Source organism: Hermetia illucens, chromosome 3, assembly GCF_905115235.1.
Source record: "Hermetia illucens chromosome 3, iHerIll2.2.curated.20191125, whole genome shotgun sequence".
Classification (NCBI taxonomy): Eukaryota; Metazoa; Arthropoda; class Insecta; order Diptera; family Stratiomyidae; genus Hermetia; species Hermetia illucens.
The window spans coordinates 150,723,590-150,742,694 of NC_051851.1; the positions used below are offsets into that span (position 1 = coordinate 150,723,590).

The following is a 19,105-nucleotide window of genomic DNA, read 5'->3' on the forward strand; positions in this document are numbered from 1 at the left end:
CTGAGGTGGAGCGATGGCGTAGGTCAAGACTCATTAGGGATATCGAATTGGTCGACCTTTGCCAAAACCGGGATGTCTGACGTTCCTTACTAAGGCAGGCCATGACCAGATACCGGCCGTTGCTCCGTTGATGATGATGATTTACCACGTGGGTCAAACGTATCGAGTTCACCGAAACCGACACTATCGGATTCTCAATGAGTGAGTGTATATCCTTTCCTCCTGTGTAGAGTTGCCAAAACTTCCAGCAGGCGCATTCCTTCGTGTGGATAAGGGAATGCCCGCAGATGCGTGCATTCTCATGCTTCTTTTTCTTGTAAATGACCGAACCCATACTGGCTTTACATGTTCGCCTTACCGTTATTTGCAATTCCTGATTCCAAAGGCGCAAATATTTCCAGTAGCCTATAATCTCTGACGTTGGCAGGCTTGCTACCCTACGCGTGGGCGCATTGAGGTCACCATCGATAGTTAATCTAGTATTTGCGTCTGTCGTCAACTACGTCTTGAAAAGCAGCTGTAAAAGTTGTGCTGTTTATTTTAGCGCGGACGAAACACTCTAATCGCTCTTCAATTTCTAGGAACGCTTAATCCTCCCATTTCCACATAGCGGCCGGTTCGCTCTTGTCATGAATCTGGTATTTTGTATGGTTCGCTGATTAGAACCATATCCGCTCTCTCGTTTACTACAGTTTGTGCCATGAGATCCTGAGCCGCCTCGCAGTGATTGAGGTTTATCTGCATTTCCGTAGTATATTCCTGAACACCGAACATTTGTCTGGTCTTTTCTACAGAGCATACATCATGTATGATGTAGTAATTTCATCGATGGCTTTACATTCGATGGTAATACAATTGGTCAGGGTTCTAACTTCTGCTTGTACGTTCAGGGCTTCTCCGATGGTCCTTCTGAATTCAGCTGATTTGCCTCCCGTTTAAGCAATAGATCCCCGTTTCGAATCCTTCTAATTTTAATAATAATAATCATCCTTGGCGCAACAATCTATATTGGATCAAACCTTGAAGTTGTTAGAGTATTCATTCAAGACCGTAACGTAGTGTACAGCACACTGTAAGAGGCAATGCGGGCAGTATTGACCTCGCCCGAGATTATTACCCTGGTACAGGTACTTATTGACAGCTGAGTCGAGTAGTATCCGACATCCAGTCATGATAATACGCCCTCGGCCGCCAGTGAGATTTGAACCGTAACCTTCCGCTACGACATCTCAGTCCTCCAACCACGTGAGCCATCCGTACACCCTACTAATTTTAGACATCATTTTGCCTATGCCTTCCGATTTGGGGTCGGTTAACATATCAAGCCAGTTGGTGTGGAGTTGTCATCAGGTGCTGCTGAAACTTGGCCGACTGAACGAAACATTCCTGATGTGGGTGCCGGGGCACTCTAACATCGCCGGTAATGAGGAGGCTTATAGACTGGCTCGCCGAGGGTCTGGATCCACAATGGTGGGGCCAGAACCAGCTCTTGGAATCCGACCATTTACTGTCAAGTCTACTCTGAAAGGTGAAATTGCAAGGATTCACGCAACCGAGTGGAGAAATTTGGGCTCTTGCCGGCAAGCGAAAATCCTTGTGAAGGAGCCTAGGGCCACTAGAGCGGCTTTTTTGTTGTCCCTTAAGAAGTGGGACATGAAAACCCTAGTAGGGCTTTTGACGGGACACTGCCCCTTAAACTACCATATGGAAAAGATTGGAGTAGTGGTTTCGGCTGTGTGCAGCCAATGTGAGGAGGAGGAGGAGACAGCCCTGCACTTTTTATGCAGCTGCCCGGCATCCTCAGATCTCAGATGAAGACACCTTGGCAAGGTTTTCTTCAATGAAGAATCTGCACATTCTCTGCCTCTTGAGAATGTTCTCAGATTCGTTAAAGCCTGCGAACACCGTAGGCGGGAAGCCATTGAATAGGCAACTTACGGGGATAGTACAATGGGCCTAATAACGGCTGCCACTCCCCCAGTTAACTAAACTAACTAACTAACTGGGGTCGGTTTTGACGCTGTACAGTATTTTCGCATACGTCATTTCCCCCGTTTTCTTAATCAACATAGCGTCGGACTTCAGGGTTTTTGAGTTCTTTGTTTTTCTTTGCCACCCGTTTCTTGGTAACTTTTGTCGAAACTTATTCTCTATCATCCATCCGTTTCTGGTTTGTAACATTTTCATTCTCTATTCGTAGCTTCGGTTTAGTTTCCTGCTTCTGTCTCGGGTTCGGGATGTTCTTTGTCTTTACCACAGAGGCCGGGAGTTGTCTCACGTCATTCAATCTCCGTTAAATTATAGAGAGCTCTAATACTCTCAATTGCATCCCTCATTGGTTGATATTTGGAACGCTTTTTTCCGTCCTCCAGCATCCTGACCAATTTCCTAATTTTTTCACCAATGAATGAAAATTGCTTCACTTCACTTCCATATCCGCTTTCAGTGGCGTTTATGGATCGCATTCGCCGACGCTTCGTTGTGCGCTTGCGCTAAGTGATCTTGACATTTTAACATGGAGGAGCAGAATAGGAGGTTTTCCGAAATCCAGCACCGGCGGTTTTTGGGAGTGGGAAAACGGGCTACCGGCCCTTGACATCCAATGACCGCCGTGCCTCAGTAGTAGGAACCTTGACTACTTTGGTATCTAATGTTACTAGTGTTCAGGAGGAGCCAGAACTAACTGCATCAAGAATGCTTCAGAAGAAGCTCGATTCTTCGCAGATCTTCGCTCATACGGGTACAAGCTCCCGCCATCGAAAGCGTTATCCTCAGTTGGGGTTGCGTAGCGGGGGACACGAAAGGGAAGAAACCTTCACGCTAAATTACCTGAGCTATGTAAGATGCAGCAGCCAATCGGGAGCTGCTTTTATGGCACTGGGTAAGAAGAATTTATTAATAAGCGCTGGAATAATCAAAAGGTCATGATAAGAGGTATCTGGTGGGGCATCGAGCGAAAAATGATCCAGGCGACACAAATGCGGCCCTTTCAAAACATGAGAGAGGAGGAAGCGAGCAAGCAGCTGCGAGACAAAAGAGCTCAACTCGCAAAAAAGTGGAGCTCCTGAAGAGGAGGAAGTTTTTGATAAAACTTCCGTAGCCGCTATTCCGGGAAAAGGAAATTAATCTCTCACGGAGGATGTGGAAGCCTTGAGAAAGGTTGTACCCTCGCAAAAGGAATGATCGGAGAAAGACAAGGCCTGGGGTTCTCATTTTTACCATATGCGATGAAGGGCCATGCGTTGACATTCTTAGTAGACTGAAGGTACACCCCGAGCTCATCAGTTTGGGAGACAAGATTAGCTGTATTAGACTGTTTCAGAAAGGAGACCTTATGGTTGAGTTCAAGAAATCTAAGGATGTTACCGCGGAAAAATTCATCTTGAAAAGTCGTTAGGACAGGAAGCCAACACAAAGGTCAGCTGAGATTACCACGAAGGAGGAGGTTTGCGGACAACAAACCAGCATTATTAGCCTACAAGTGGAACCAGTATTCAAACTGACATTGATTTCATGTTGTGTAGGCATGCACGGATTCAATTGGTAGGTCGAAGCAGTGCAAGAGCGGACCAGAATGGGTTATCAGCAGGGAATATGGAGCTGGCCTGAATTGCTAACTGCGCAAGGAGAAAAAGGCTGGGAGCCATCGGCTCATTGTAGCCAACAAAATCGCCAATGAGGTTGATACAATTCAACCTTAGCCACTGCCAAGTGGCGCAGGACCTATTATTGTAAACCATCGGATGTGCTTATAATTAGTAAGTCATATTGAAATCACAGTAGTGAGATTTGGGTGAAAGACCAAACTGGCCAAGCAGCGCCATTGGCTTGCGGGGAGGAAGTTTTCCTGGAAATAATGGAAAATCCGGAGGATGAATCCGCGCTGTGCTTGTGATGCTGAGTGCTCTAATTCTGGGATCAAGTTGATGTTGGCCGAAAATTATAGTGTTGTTGTTCGATTTCATCTTGAGATCAATTGCCTGTGGAGGCAGTGAGCTTCGCCCTCTGCACGTTTCCCAGGCGTTTGCTGTTATATTCTTTGACAATTGCCCGGTATTTAGCGGGCTCCTTTTCATCCCGTGTGTTGACAATACGAGGCTCCTTATTATTTGCAATTTCGCATAAAATGTGTATGGCCTTCTGGTACTGGTTCCTGAGCTAGGCTTCGCTTCTTTGCTGGTTTTTGGAGACTGACATTCTTTTTAGCAGTTGCTTTTGATAGGATCCCTGACGTCAACGGTTTCGGGTAAGGAGTACTATGGCTATGCTACTGAATAAACTCTGCTAGTTGACAGCTGATTCAAACCTGTAGACCACCAGTCCGTCTTCTGTATTGCTCCCGGGAGTCCCTGTTGTTGGTTTCAGCACAACGGTGCTATGGCTGGCAATGACTATACTGTTCTCGCCAGCTACTGTCTCCTGGTAGAATGCCAGTAGCTTGTCTTCCAATGATGCGTCCGGCATCACTCACTCTTCTTTTATCGTCTGTCCGTCTCTATCGGTTCAATATCTATCTATTCCTCCGTCTGTCTGTCACTCTGTCACTTTTCTTAGAAACGGCTATACCGATTGACACGAAATTTGGTGAGAAAGTAGGCACTGTCAACGCCCAAATATGCGGTGAGTAACATCTTTCTACGTTGATATTAGGGGCAGTGGACCCATACATCCAAAAGGGGGTGTTAAATTTTTTTTCACCAAATATAGCTATGTGGAGTATCAAATGAAAGTAGCTTAACTAGCTCAAAGTTGTTTTTACCGTGTGAATTTACTGCAAATACTTACTTAATATAAATGTCACACTAAAGTGAGCAGTCTGACATGAAGGTTCCCAAGGCATTCATATACTGGGGACCAAGCTCCCCATTGGCGACGCAGCCGTCGGCGTATGCTGCCCCACCTTGGCTTGGGGTCCTGTTAGCATCCTTCCGTACAGGAAAGATGATCCCCGAGTTGTTGTTTCAGTTCATTCTCTTTTCTGCTTGCCCCTATCATATGACGACAGGTAAACAGATCCTCGTTAGTTAGATGAGCTTATTCCCAGCCTGATCATGGGGAGGGCGTGTGAAGACTTGCCGAATTATGCAAGCTTAACCTAATCAGACCAGTCCGCAGTATCAGGCAAATTATTCTGAAAAATTTAGAAGGAAAATGATTCTTTTTACCCGTTTTCCGAATGCAGACCATTTTGGTCTCCTATATGCTTGGGATATGAGTCACAAGGCCGTACTGCCCTTTTCTGTCTTCAAAATGGATCCTACAATTATTTCAAGACTCCTCTGAAGTAGTGATTTGACGTTACTATCCCCTTAGGATGACTTCAGTGGTTTACTGTCAATCTTATTCTAGTTCCTGATCACACATGTTTTGTTATTCTCCAATTTTCTTTTTCTTTTCTCCCTCTACCGGTTACTGGGGTGCCACAATTTTACATTCTTTCGGCGTGGGATAGGACCCAGAGGACTAAGTTTTGAGGAGCAGTTGTACTAATCCTCCTTGTTCAGGCTGAGAGACGAATTTTCGTTGTTTTTGGCTCCAACCTTGTATTGTATTGTATTGTATTGTTCTGTTCAGCCCCTTTATAGAATTTCCTGAAGCTATTTCGGTCTGCTTTTCATGTACCTCACTTTAGGCAGTCCTTAGTTTCTTCCGCGGAATTGAAGAGTTTTCGAATCTCCGTCCTCAGCCTGGCTAGATTTTTGGTCCACCAGGGTATGCCTTTAGACAATGTGACTCCTTTACCTGGGGAATTAATCCCATGCGGCTCAATTTTAACTCTGTTAAGGTCTTCTATCAGTGCTTTCAGTTCTAGTTCGTTTCTGGTATCACCTCTGGATGAATCATATTATTGCTCAGATGCCTTATAGAGGAATTTTAATCTGTTTTCCTGGGATTCCTTAATATTCTAGTTCAGAGTTTCCCTCAATGTCAAATTCCCTGCCTAGCTAGATCGAAAGTTATGGATATGTCTATTTTAGTGTTGCGAATTGGTTAAATTAATGCTTGAAGCTTTTACCCAGGGCGTAGTACCGTCGAGTTCCACCGAAATGGAACTTTCCTATGACTCACTGTCCATGTTAAGGCTCAGGGGAGTTAGGCATAGTTCGTCCAAGCTCTCCTTCTCGATAGGCGACAGGTCCTTTTCGCTACACCATCCGCACTTTTGGTCTAAATATTCCTCCGGAGATTTTAATAGACTTTCCACCTGATGTATCCTCCTTCGAAGTATCCTTCTTTGTTTTCTCCTCGTGAACATGTATCGGAATATAGCCGGCTCTATAGTTAATATGACCTTTGATTGTTTCCAGAGATCGAAGATTCGCTCCGATCGGGAAGATTTTGTCCTTGCTGTTCGTTTTGCTTCCGAATATCCTGTAGGACCGTGGGTGAGGATTCCCAGGCTTTGAGAAGGTAGACTCTCACCATGTGTGCTAATGGCATACCATCCTCAGTATATGTACTCAGTTCTGTTCAGTGTTCCAGTGTGACAATTTAGGGAATATGGTCCGGAGCCATTCTGCCATGTCTCCTGTCAGCTAGTCTATCTCTTGTGGGCTGATCTCTGCTGGTTCCCTAAATAGTTTCCCTGGAACTTCAGGTTGGTAGCGAAGAAATGGTCTCTAGTGACTGAGTTTTCTTAAGAGATTAACGTGGACACATTTTGTGTTGAGACCGCTTTTCGTCTAACATTTTTTCTGCCACTATAAGGAGGGCACTCTTTGGAGTGGCAGGCCAATAGGTCGGAGCCCCTGATCAATTCAATAAACCCATCCAAAAACGAAAATGTCAAGGAGTGGCCCTCTATGAATAAATATAATCAAAAATGCATTTTCCGGCCAATGGGTCTAAAAATGTAATAAAGTAATTATCAATCCCTCCTGAAATCTGATCCTGTATGAACCCACTATGGTGTTCTTTCTACTCTGATTACATTTCCATTTCAGGCTGACGGAAACTCATTTACGCTCCATTTTTCACATCAAAACTACAGTGAAATGTATACATGGGAAATGGCTTCCATCCAATGTTGACGTTATCCTTTGATTGTCCAAAATCCTTTGCAGTGTCAACGCTTCAAAATATATTGCCAACAGAATGATGAAAATCAGATGAATTTGTTGAGAGGAAATTCTCCTATTTTTTCCCGTATACATTTCAACAACGGATGGATGGATGCTGTCTATTACAAAATCAATTTAGGATATTCCATGTTTTTTCGATCCATCTAATTTGCTTGTCAGAGTACTACGGTATGGGGGCGGGTATCTGTCTATATGCAAACATTGCCAGGACGCATATCGTACGCAGTTCATTGAGTTTACGTTGAAGCACATTTTTTTTCTGCTGATGGAACTCTGGTTTCGCTGATATTTTGACGAATGAAAATAGTTACATTGTTTGACAGGCTCAATTGCTACTGTTTGGTGCCTTTGTGTGGGTGTTTGGAGCTCGGGAACGCACCCCCAGGACTACGAAATTCTAAAATTCATGTGGGTTAGGCTGATCAATGAACTTGTTCGGTGTTTCTGCAAATAGAAGTATCACGGAACGCGATTAGGATTGAATGCGGTCGCTGTAATGGAGCGCATTGGGTTTGGCTTCCATTGTGGTTGTCGGTCCTTTTGAGCTCGAGGCAGTACGCGCCGATTTTATGTTATTATTTCGATTTTATGTTAGTTGTTTCCTTTTGATTCACGTCAATTGTTAGTGAATTCAATTGGAAGCTGGAAATGATTTCCGGATCGTTTAATTAATACAAGTTGCAGCCATGGCTCCAGGGCAATAAGCAAGTTTGCAATAAAGCAGCGAAGGGGATTCGCAATAAACCACAGAAGTTTGAGGCTAACATTGTAGCCTTTGTCAATGACATGGTCTTATAATTGCGACCAGTTTATGGTTGTCTGTCTGTCACTTGATATCAAAATGAGGTCATCCTGCTAACGTCCGCTCCTCGCGAAAACTTCCCAGATATGCATGTTTTGCACTATAAAAACAATGGTATGCCAACATATTCACCACGTATTCCGTTCGTCCTTTTGGTCATAACTCATGTTCGAATCAAAAGGAAATACAGAGGCGATTCTCGTCCGCACCACAGCGCAACTCTCGAGTACGTTTAATATTCCACACATGAGTTGGACCGTTACCACTTTAAAGGACAAAGTTTAAATCTACACAACACTTTTCATTTTTGACCACACCCTTAATTACAGAAACATGGACCGACAAGCATTCTGAGAAAAAAATTTGCTCCGATTTCAATTTAATTTTCTCTATGAAAATGAAATAAATTTTCCACTGCATACATACAGACACAGACAGGATCATATAGTAGCCATTACGTTTAAAGTTTTTGGGATACAGCAGTTGAGTAAGTTTTATGGTTGTTGGTTTGCTGAGAGCAGGAGGATATATGCTGGCAAACAGTTCATAAGGGAGGATTTTATTTCGGATATTTTGGGAAGGAAGAAGGTTCTCAATTTGTTGGAACTTTGTAGATGTTCAGGGAATATTGGCTAATAATTGTTCTGGTCCTTTGTAGGCCTTAATGCATTTTGCAGTTGAACTTTTGAGAAAATTAAATCTTCGACTGCTTCCTTTTTGGGTATTGCGTGCCAATTGATTGTTTCCTTAATTGGTTTTGGGGTACTTGGCCTAATTGGTTGTTTGAGTTAACTGAGTCAGCATTTTGAAAGAATCCAAAGGTTTATGGGAAAATATTGCATAGGAAGCTGCAATATAGTCTGGAACGATACTTACTTTTCTCTTCTTAGTTTTATTGGTTTCAGGTTTTATTGCCTGCCGAGGAAAAGGCTTAAGCTCTATGTTGGCTAACATATCTGACTGCCGCATTAGTAGGAAAAATGATTTGGCACACCCACAGGAATCATTTGCTCTTTGCACTCACAAGGAACTTAAAAGAAGCCATAGATAGGAATAGCCCAGGACCATAATGAGAAGGTGGCAATATCAAAGATCATCACCGGTATCCTTTCTACTGGCTCCAAAAGGATAACAGCATCACTTCCTCCTCTTTGGAAGGAATTATATGGTAATGACGACGACGGTAAAATTTTAGGCTAGAATGGGTATTGCTTATAAACTGTTAAAATTAGGTGGGTGGAGTAGGTATCTGTGCCACAAACTCCTAAAACCATGACTGCTGTGGTAAGAGCAAGGAGTAAAGTTCAGCCGGCAAAATTTTCATTGCCAGTCCGTAGGATTCACGAAGGAAGGCAATTGTCCCACCTTGCAGCTAGAGACCTCTCTGAGGCTCCAGCTAGAGCTGGGCAATTATAAACGAAGTGTCAAAGGGTTTCTCCCTGTTCTCCGTAACTACAGCAACGGGAATTATGGAGAAATCTGAGCCTGGCGGCATGGTCCCCTATAGACCGGTGCCCCGTGCAAGCCGGTGTAATGTTGTTTGCATTTGCATATTCACGACCGGGTTTTGTTATAGACCTGCTAAATTCTCGTTGACTCGACGCTGGTGGTGCGCTTTCACCATCTGAACTCCGCTGCTGTTAAATAGTGCAAATATATTCCATCCTTAACAGTCGCTAGCGGGACACAGACTCTGCCCATCGAAGGACTGGCAGGGTTTCGCCTGGCCAGTCCATCGAACCGCCCATTCTCTTCTAAGTTCCTATTACCGGCAACCCAGAGAAGGTTGACTTTGAGCGTGCCGCCTAGATTGTTCAGTGCGTTTGGCTTAGTGCACTTACTTGACTCGTCCCATATGCTTTATGTACGACTCTAACCATGTCACCTTCCTACGTTGTATGTGTTACTCCATGTATCTTGCATGACACAGTAGACTCGTTTCTTTAGCCAGAATGTCGACTGGCATCATGCCCGCCACTACAGTTACTGCCTCATCTGATGTGATTGTGTGCTACAATCCCCGGAAACATCAGCCCTGCAAATTGAATTCATCTGCTTCCTTCTCTCAAAGTATGAAAGTGCCTTCGCACTTCTCCGACTGGAAGCAACTTTGGGCAGTGTTTTGGCTCTCTAATATTGTTCAGCATTTTTGGAAGTACCGTGGTGACACTAGCTGCTTTTTGATATGCATACTCTAGGTGTCCCCTAAAGCACAGTTTGGTAAGAATCACCACCCCTAGGTACTTGATAGTCAGCTTTGCGACAACCTTATGCTTCCACGTCCACAGTGCTCTCCTTTATTCAAACCACTTTATGGCATACATCTCCATATGAGGACGATAGTTAGATCATCCGCAGAACCGATAATCGTAGCCTACCTTACGGTGGGACCAGCGAAAATCCCAAGATACATGACATTCCACAGCAGGGGACCAAGGACCTGGCGCTGTGATACCCCCGCTGCTACGATATATTCTTTGGGACCCTTATCCGTCTCATATCGAGGAGTCTTTTCTGAGGCTCGCTAACTATCCGGGAACACCTATGTCGACTAACGCCTTTAATTTAGTTCAGGTTCGCAGAGTTTAATGCAAATTTGACACACAATGCCAGCACGTCACCACAGCTGCCAGAACATGTACATCATTTGGCAGACTTATCACCATGTTCATTGTATCTAACTTAGAGTGGCGCACCGAAGCCCATACTGGCGCTTATGGCTTCTCGGAGATGGCTAACAGTCCGTTGTAGATAGGTAAATGTGGAGATAAGATGCCGGATGCAGGCGGTTTATTGAGTTTGGGAAGCAACATCAACTTTTACTTTGAGTTGAGATGAACTGCGCAGCCTTTTCATTACTACTCTGTAGGTTCCACCCTGAGGATTTATATCATTAGCTTTTCATAATTCTCGAAGAGCAACTTTCAAAAAGGATGGTAGCTTTCCTAGTCGTCAACATGGTTGCCAAAAAATGTTTAGTTAATGTACACTGCTTTGTTCTAGCTAGAGCTATACAATCGCAAAATCCCCGAGGATGTCATTTGTAGGGTATGCCCATTCTGGTGGTATGGTCTTCTGAAGGTGATTGTACTGTGTAACTTGTAGTAATTTTGCGCGTGCTTTTGTTCCGTCCCGTTATTGGGCTTGCTTGTAAGAGGACCAGGTCCTCCTTCACTTATTGGAGGTGATAAGCCGTAGTCATCTTTTAAATAGTGTGAGTAGATTCCACCCCTTCCATCCCGGAGTTGGCTCATTGTGAGACTGACAAGAGCGAAACCCTCCCTGGCCAGTCCATAGGCCCACTTACTTTCGTCTACGTTCTCATAATCTGTAACTTAGGAGGGGGTGAATTTCGTCATGTTGCCCCGGTTGTTCAGTGAATCTCTGTACTGTCGAAACCTCTTCCGCTAAGAATCCGACCCCACTTTAATTCAGAGGTAAAGATGCCGTGTTGGTTGGAAAGCCGATAGAAAAATTCCTATTGAAGTTTTCTGCATTGCATACAAGTTTGTAATGGTCATTCAGTTGTCGGTCAAAACGAGTATGTTGTTTTGCGGCCGTGATAACTATATCATCGATAGGTAACCAGCGCCGCCAATAATTCAGATTGGAAGGTCGCACCACTCGGTTGCACTGTTCGTACGGGGATACTACTTCCTAGACGATCGCAAGAAGTGGATAGCCAAATTCCGTTTGAAGTTTGGCTTGCGTGCCGCGTAGTTCGTTGGCAATATCCAGAGTTCATGTGGTACATAATCTGAAATGTTCCTAAGGTTTAGGGTTTCACATTATGTTGATCATCATCAACGGTTTAACAACGAGTGTTCGGTCTAACTCTATCTAACCAAGGAAATCCAGGTATCTCGGTTTTGTGGCGGGGTTCACCAATTCGATATATCGGAAGCGACCCTTGACAATAGTCCATTTGTCTTGCAGATGTTACCATAGAGAGCACCGATAAGTTTTGTCTTGACCAAACTGACCGGCTGGACCTCCTGAGATCCTTGAAAGAGCAGGAAACCTCTAAACCAAGGTTAAAAGATTGTTGAAAAGTATCCAACTGCGATCGGAGAAGGATCTCTGATCAAATATTCTCCAGTTCTCCACCTTGACCAGGGTCAACGTCTCTTGTGCTATAGGATCAATTGCAATATTTGATTTGGAGCACATTTATGATTTGGCTCTCGTCGATATCTCCCTTTCGGATGAAGACTAGGTTGGCTGAAAAGGTCCGTACTGTGGTATCGTCACCTCCTCCGGACTGCCAACCCCAGTAAGACCGTCGAATTTCTCTCTTCTAACGATCTAACAATCTAATTCATAGAGAAGGCTAGTGTTCCTCCTACTTGATCACCATCCAATTGGCTACACGGAGTTGTTTTGGAAGAAAAACGATTGGACGAGCTTGTTTTATCTATGTGGGAACCTCGTCGGGACAATATTCCAGGTTTCCTGTGATTCTTGTTGCATGGGACAATTTTAGGTTTGACGCCCTCCTAGGTGTCGCTTATCTTTGCAATGCACAAAAGTTCCGGGAGAACTGGTAATTGCATGCTACGAAACATCTATGACGAATCAAAGTAGGGGGTATGCCCCTTCTGTTCCTCTTTCCGTCCGCTAGATGCTCGATTACTAATGCTCACTCGTGCCTCCGGTGTCAATTTACTTTTCTCGGAACTGCTATCTGTCATCTGTTGTTAGTGGCTCCTGGCTCCAACGCTGAAGGGATTCGCAGCGCTTCGTCCGTTTACCAGCTGTTGATGTTTGGCCCTTGTAAATTTTGCTCCTTTTGTTGTCCAATTGCCCCTCGTCGGGAGACCGGCTTCGTTTGAAGACGGTAGGTTTCCTTTTTGCTGATTTTCCTTATTCTTCGCAACTTTGTTTAGAATGCGGATGGCCTTTTATATTTCAGTGGAATTCCGGTTATTCGTTGGCTTCTACGAGCAGCTTGTCGTCGATGTCAATGGTACTAAAGGATGGCTGGTGCGCGTCACGTGAGGGTCGATTCCAGGCTAGAAATCGCTATTTCTTCCGTCGCTTTGCTACCGCGAGCCTCCGTTGTTAATTCCATCGTAGGTTTGATGCAAGGAGCGCGTCCTTCGATAGGCACTGGTGGGATTAGGCAACCTAGATGAGGGACTTTTATTTTTTGCAGATTCATTAATGAACGGTGCTGAAATTACAAATATCATTCAGAACTATAAAAGAAAATGAAAAATGGATTCTTCTTCAATCACCCAAGTTAAGCGTTGTTTTCAATAATTTCTATTGAGATGGGATACCATTTGTTGTTGTTGTCAGTAGGTTCGTTTGTCCTAGAACAAATAAAAATGGGACGTTTAGAACACTGTTCCGCCTATGTTATTTCCATTTGATGTAGGAAGGCTGCCTATAGATTTTATGTTTTCCTGTTCAAGTTTTCCAAGATGTTTTTGGGATCTTCTGTGCTACACAGAGATGATTAAAGAGTAAATATGTAACATTGAAATCAAATCAATCAGGCGGAATATTACGCGAAAGTCTGCAAAATTGAAGTCTCAAGAAGCACTCACCCTTCACCTTCCAGGATATCGAACATGAGTGGATTTTAAAAGCATATCCTAGTGAATGAGTTCAGATATTTCAAAGGAAGTTTCGGATTGCGAGAAAATTTCAAGCAAACAAAGATAGAACCTACAGAAGAAATAGGTTGTCGAAGTCCGCATCATACTGACACGAGCTTCAAATACTCCTGATGGAATTGAATCCTTTTACTTCCCTCAAGCCGTGCAAATATCGAAGGAATATTTTAAAATGATAGCAAGTCGGGATGAATTTGTTATCAAGAGATGGAAATAGAAACTTTTCAAAGGATATCCAGAAGACTATCGCAAATTCCTACATTGGGAATACATACTCCGGTTTCGATTCCTTTTTATATCTAGTCACCGAATGTCTACAGTTCGTCCTTAATCTTGTAATCTCTCAAGACGGAGGCTGTCACAGTGAAAATTGCAATAGCAAACAAGAAAATGACAAATATTTCTCTTTCAGAATTACTGTAAATTTCCGCACTCTTTCTAGGTTATTGCCCGACCATGATTTTCTATTTTTTCCCCCCAATACTCATCCCTCTGATTTCTAAGTTTCTATTTCATTTCTTGCGTCTTTCCAGCAACACTCGCTCACATCTCATCTGTCTTGATAACATTTGTCACGTTGGCAGTTTTTATCAAGCTAGAAACTGACGTCCCTTATGTAAATGCCGTGAGGAATGGCACAAGGATGAGTCCTTCACCGTCAGGAGGCCATTTGAATTTTCCAGATGACGCCAACATAGCAATGGACTCGGAGCGAGGAACCTTAGAATTCACTGCAAGTCGTCTGTTCTCGGCATTGGCACTTTTTAATCAGCTAACCGTCCCGCTGTTCATATTCCCCATAACGGTCCCCATTATAATATCGGCCATAGTGAGCACGCGGCGCCTGGAACGGTTCCTTCGTGAGCCTGAGGTCGAACGAGAGTTCGAAGGAATCCGGAATATGGCACGAATTTTAAGTAAAAGTGACGCCTCGTTAGATATGTATGAATCCTCGAACGAGCCATCGACCGTTGAAACTTTATCGACAATTTCGGCAGATCAACACATAGTAGTTACGCCCGCGGACCCAGAGACACCACCTCCGTCAACTCCGTCACCTATGCCTCAGTTCCAGACATTATCCAAGGAGCCTATTGCACGCCTCCTGCAGCGGGATTTCAACTCCTTGCCACGGAAGAAGACTGAACTTGTCCGTAATTCCCGTGTGGAGAGCGTTCGTCTCAGACAAAAGCCGGCAGCAAGCAGGGAGAGCATACGTTTCAGTGCATCCGAAAATACAGCCGTCTCAATTTCGAAAGCCTTGTTCTCGTGGGACCGTGGGAATTCACGTCTAACAGTGGATCATCTGGAAATACCAAAAGGTGAGTGTTGAGAATTCAGCTTCCTAGCATGCTCCTGTTTGTTGGGAATTCAGCCATTTATTCGGATCCTTTTGGCAGACAGCTAGTCGAGCGTTTATTCATCTCATTCATATGTACAATACAAATGTGAATGCGGTCCTGGTCCTGGATGCATGATTTTGTGTCATGAAAAATATTTTTCTTCTCGGTTTCAGGGAAGCTTACGGTTGTTGTCGGACGGAGTGGAAGCGGAAAAACATCTCTGATATCGGCTCTTCTGAAGGAAATGCATCAACTTTCCGGGGATGTTGTGTGGAATAAGTAAGTAGTCAAACATGATAGGATTTCGTGATTATCATATTTCTCAGATCCTTTTATTGATAGGATTTCCATAACGATTTGTATGAATTCTATTCAGGGATAGCCATGAGCTCGGGGCAACTGTAAGGACATGCAGTAATGCATTTGGTGAAAGTGTACATTTCCATGGGGTTTGTCCTTCTGGGAAATGTTTTTTTAGTGTGGATTCCATCCACGATGATTTATGTTTAGTAAAGGCCGGGATCCTTACACCGAAAATATCGGAATATGAAGAGAAAAGTTAGCTTTTGAATGTCCTGGAATGGCAAGGATAATATGATTCTACAACATTATATGAAGAAGACCCTTTGATGCCATGAATCCTTTGTAAGAGTCTGTGTGCTGAGCATATTGGAAGACTTAATGCAGATGTTACTGGCTTCTGCAGCTCTTTGTAATATCAGAGGATTTATGAACGTATTTGAAATGCTCAAAGGATGGGAAGTTGCAGCATCCTTAACTCTTTGAAGCTTGTATCGAAGCCTAGTATTGAACGTCTACTTTAACATTATTAAATGTAGTATCTTGGCAACATTGCATCCTTGTCAAACTGTCCTTTGGAAAATATTCATATATTGATTAACGGGAAACTAGGATGGTTCGCTGAAACTGTCCCTTGAATATCCTTCCAAATATAATAGTAGCCTCAGATATTCTCAAAGGAAGAAGCTGTACAATTCAGGACATGAGTGAAGCAGAAGCAAATTCTTAAGTTCCTGACTTTCTATTGACTTTGTGATCAGACCATATGGAAGGGAAAATGCAGTTGTGGTTGTCAAGTTTGCTTGTATTTGAATCGACCAGCTTCAAAGTGAAGGAACTCTGAATTGATATCAACTACTGCGGTACTTGTGACGAAATCCCATCCATGATATTTTGAAAATGCCAAATATCTTTGATCTATTAACACCTCCTTTTTAAAGGCTTTGTGTAAAACAAAACCTTATTAAAATCGGTTTATTATCTGTCCGGACATCTGGGAGTTGCATCAACAATTCTGAAACCAAACCCTATCTCCACTACTGTGGGGTGGTAGCTAGGAGTTCCCTCGTGCCTAAAGTCAAGTAGAACTGTGTCAACTCTTTTTTTTTAAATTTCAAAAGACACTGGCTTGGACACGCCAGGGTGTGTAGGGGTTTTACCCACTAAAACTCTCCCAAATCTTTGAGATGTTTTGGGACTACAACCGGCGCAATAGCGTAACCCAACTTCGTAGTTTCCTCTGGAACGGGAAAAGTAAAAACATCATTGTACATGATATTTCACAGTATGGAGCCCTGTGGGACACCCACAGAGACAACGTCCTTCTCGGATCAGTCATGGGTATCATACGAGATAGTCGAGAGTGCCAATCTTCAGTCAGAGATTCCTATATTAGGTTTCAGTTAGTTGAATTGAGTGCATTTCCCTCGACAAGGGTCACCACCATGCAATATTTGCTGATACTACCCGTTCCGTAAATTGCAGATGATATCAATGGTTGATCTGGCTTTAAAAAGGGCATACTGCTGGGTTGAAAGGCCCCTTTGGCTCTTCTCAAAAACTGGGGCTAATCTGTATTTAGATTACTCGTTTTCGTATCTGCTCTATTATGTTCAACAGACATGTAGGCTTGTATGAGTATGGCTCCCCTGGACGTTTACTAGCCTTAGGCAGTAGTACCAGCTTCTGCAGCTTCTACGCCGCAGGAAACGTCTTCTTCGGTCGTGCACGCTTTAAACAACTTAGCGAAGGTGTCCGGTATGGATGTCATGGCGAGCTATTAGATATGCCACTCAGGCTCGGAGCTTTGCTATCTCCTATTTTATTTCAGATCTCGAGCAGTTCGTCTCTGGTGTTTGATGGCTCGTCGTCACATTCAGAGGTCGCTGGTAGCTTTGAGTGCTTTTGCTGGGGGGAACAACCCCTAGATGATTTTGAACAATTGGGTAGGGCACGCGATTTGCGGAAATGAACGGCTTATGAATCGTCCCACCATAATTCTACAAGCGCTGCATCAAGGGCTTAAGTGCGTTTTTGGACAGAGCTCCTTAAAGCACTTCTTCTTGCTTCGTTGAAGGACGAGCGTAAGGGGTTTGCAGGCTTTCTTATAGGCGCACACTTTTTGGCTCTGATTGATCTTACCTGCCGCCTTCTGAGCCGTTCTTCTAGCTCGATGGTAGGTTTTCGGAGCCGTTGTTCTAGCTCGATGTTAGGCTTATGGAAGGCTGGCAGCTCACAATTTCACCACTAGTTTGGTCTTGTACCCGGGAATGAGCACCTCCTAGGCATGGACGCGTCATATGCTTTGCGATGCATTGCGCTACATGGACAATTCCTTCCGTAGAAGAACCTGCTTTGTTAGGTTTGTTTAACCACACCTCTATGAAGGTTTGCCCATAGAAAGTCCTTACGAACCAGTCTGAAGTATATTCAGGTTTTGATTACCTTGGTGCTGTTCTCGGTGAGTCCACCTATAGTTTGTGAAGAAGATTGATTGGTGATCGCTGTGTTTTTAGTCCTCGCTGATGCCCCAGGACATACTACTATCCAGTACAGGGTTGAACAAGGTTAGGGGTACGATTATGGCTGACCCCCCCGTACGCGTACGAGTGGTAGGTTTATTCGCCGAGCACTCCGATGACACCACGCAGACAGATATTGACGAAAGCTTGAAGCTTATGGGTAACAGTGGAGTTCGCTTTCCGTGTGCTACTCTCATATAGTAACAAAGAAAGAACACTAGCATAGAACAGTCTCAACTTGATCTTGGTGTTGAGATCACTGTATTTCCAGATTTTAGACAGGTCAGCGAAAGTGGATTTAGCGCTTTTAGTGCGTCGAGCAGTTCAGTACTACCGTCCGCAGAAACCACGCTTCCTAGATATACCAATTGATCGACACCTTCGATGCTCTTCTCATTAATGCAAATAAGGAGAGCACGATATTAAGGGGTTGAGAACCTTAGTTTTGTTGGTGTATATTTTCAGTTCAGTTGGTGGTCAAAGGGTAGTATAGGTCCCGGGGCGAAACGTGGATTGGTACCCACGATGGAGCATAAAACCTGGGAAATGCCTGCTGAACCAACACCAACAGCTCTACTACCAAACCCTATCTCCACCTCCACGTGGTGACCGCTGGGAGCTCTTTCTTGACGAAAAGCTGCAGACGGAGAAGGATGAAGGCGAGTCTCCCGCGCCTAAAAACGGGACAAATTGTACCAACTGGTCCTCCAGGTTGGGGGTTGGGTAGGGCTGACAACCCTACACGGAAAACAACCGTTACGAAGCCACAACAGGAGCCTCGGATAGGATGGATATCAAAACGACGGACCCGGCAACGACAAAGGAACAACGATTTGCGCATTTTCTCATGGAACGTGCGCTCCCTGTACAGAGATGAAGCTGATAAGCAGCTAGCCGATACCCTGTCCCAATATAGGGCTGATGTAACAGCGTTGCAAGAGATGCGATGGACAGGGACCGGTTTCCTGGAGAAGAGCCACTACACCATATATTATAGCGGCCATCCAGTAAACCATGTGCTCGGAGTAGGTTTCTTAGTCAGCCAAAAAATGAAACCTGCTGTTATCGGCTTTGAAAGTATAAGCGAACGGCTATGCACTCTGCGCTTGCGAGGCAAGTTTAGAAATATAAGCCTCATAAACGTTCACGCCCCTACAGAGGAGACTGCAGAGTCGGAGAAGGATACCTTCTACGAGGCAGTAGAAAGAACCCTCGAAGCCTGTCCCAGATATGATATCAAAATCATACTTGGGGATTTTAACAGCCAAGTAGGGAAGGAGCCCGTATTCAGGCGATACGTTGGCTCCCATAGCTTACACGAAAAAACAAATGATAACGGACTGCGGACTATTCAATTAGCAGGGTCACACGAAATGGTTGTTGGAAGTACCTGGTTTGCGCGGAAAGCGGTCCACAAACATACGTGGGCCTCTCC

The 19,105-nt window shown here is 44.2% G+C and overlaps 1 protein-coding gene across 1 annotated transcript in view; it reads left to right on the top strand.

Moving 5' to 3' along the window:
* LOC119653036 (ATP-binding cassette sub-family C member Sur) overlaps positions 1-19,105 on the top strand; it is a 146,431-nt gene that overhangs the window by 70,990 nt on the left and 56,336 nt on the right. Inside the window, exons 8-9 of the mRNA XM_038057487.1 lie at positions 14,039-14,827; positions 15,022-15,127. Of these exons, the coding sequence (XP_037913415.1) occupies positions 14,039-14,827; positions 15,022-15,127 (895 nt within the window). The remainder of the gene's footprint in view (positions 1-14,038; positions 14,828-15,021; positions 15,128-19,105) is intronic.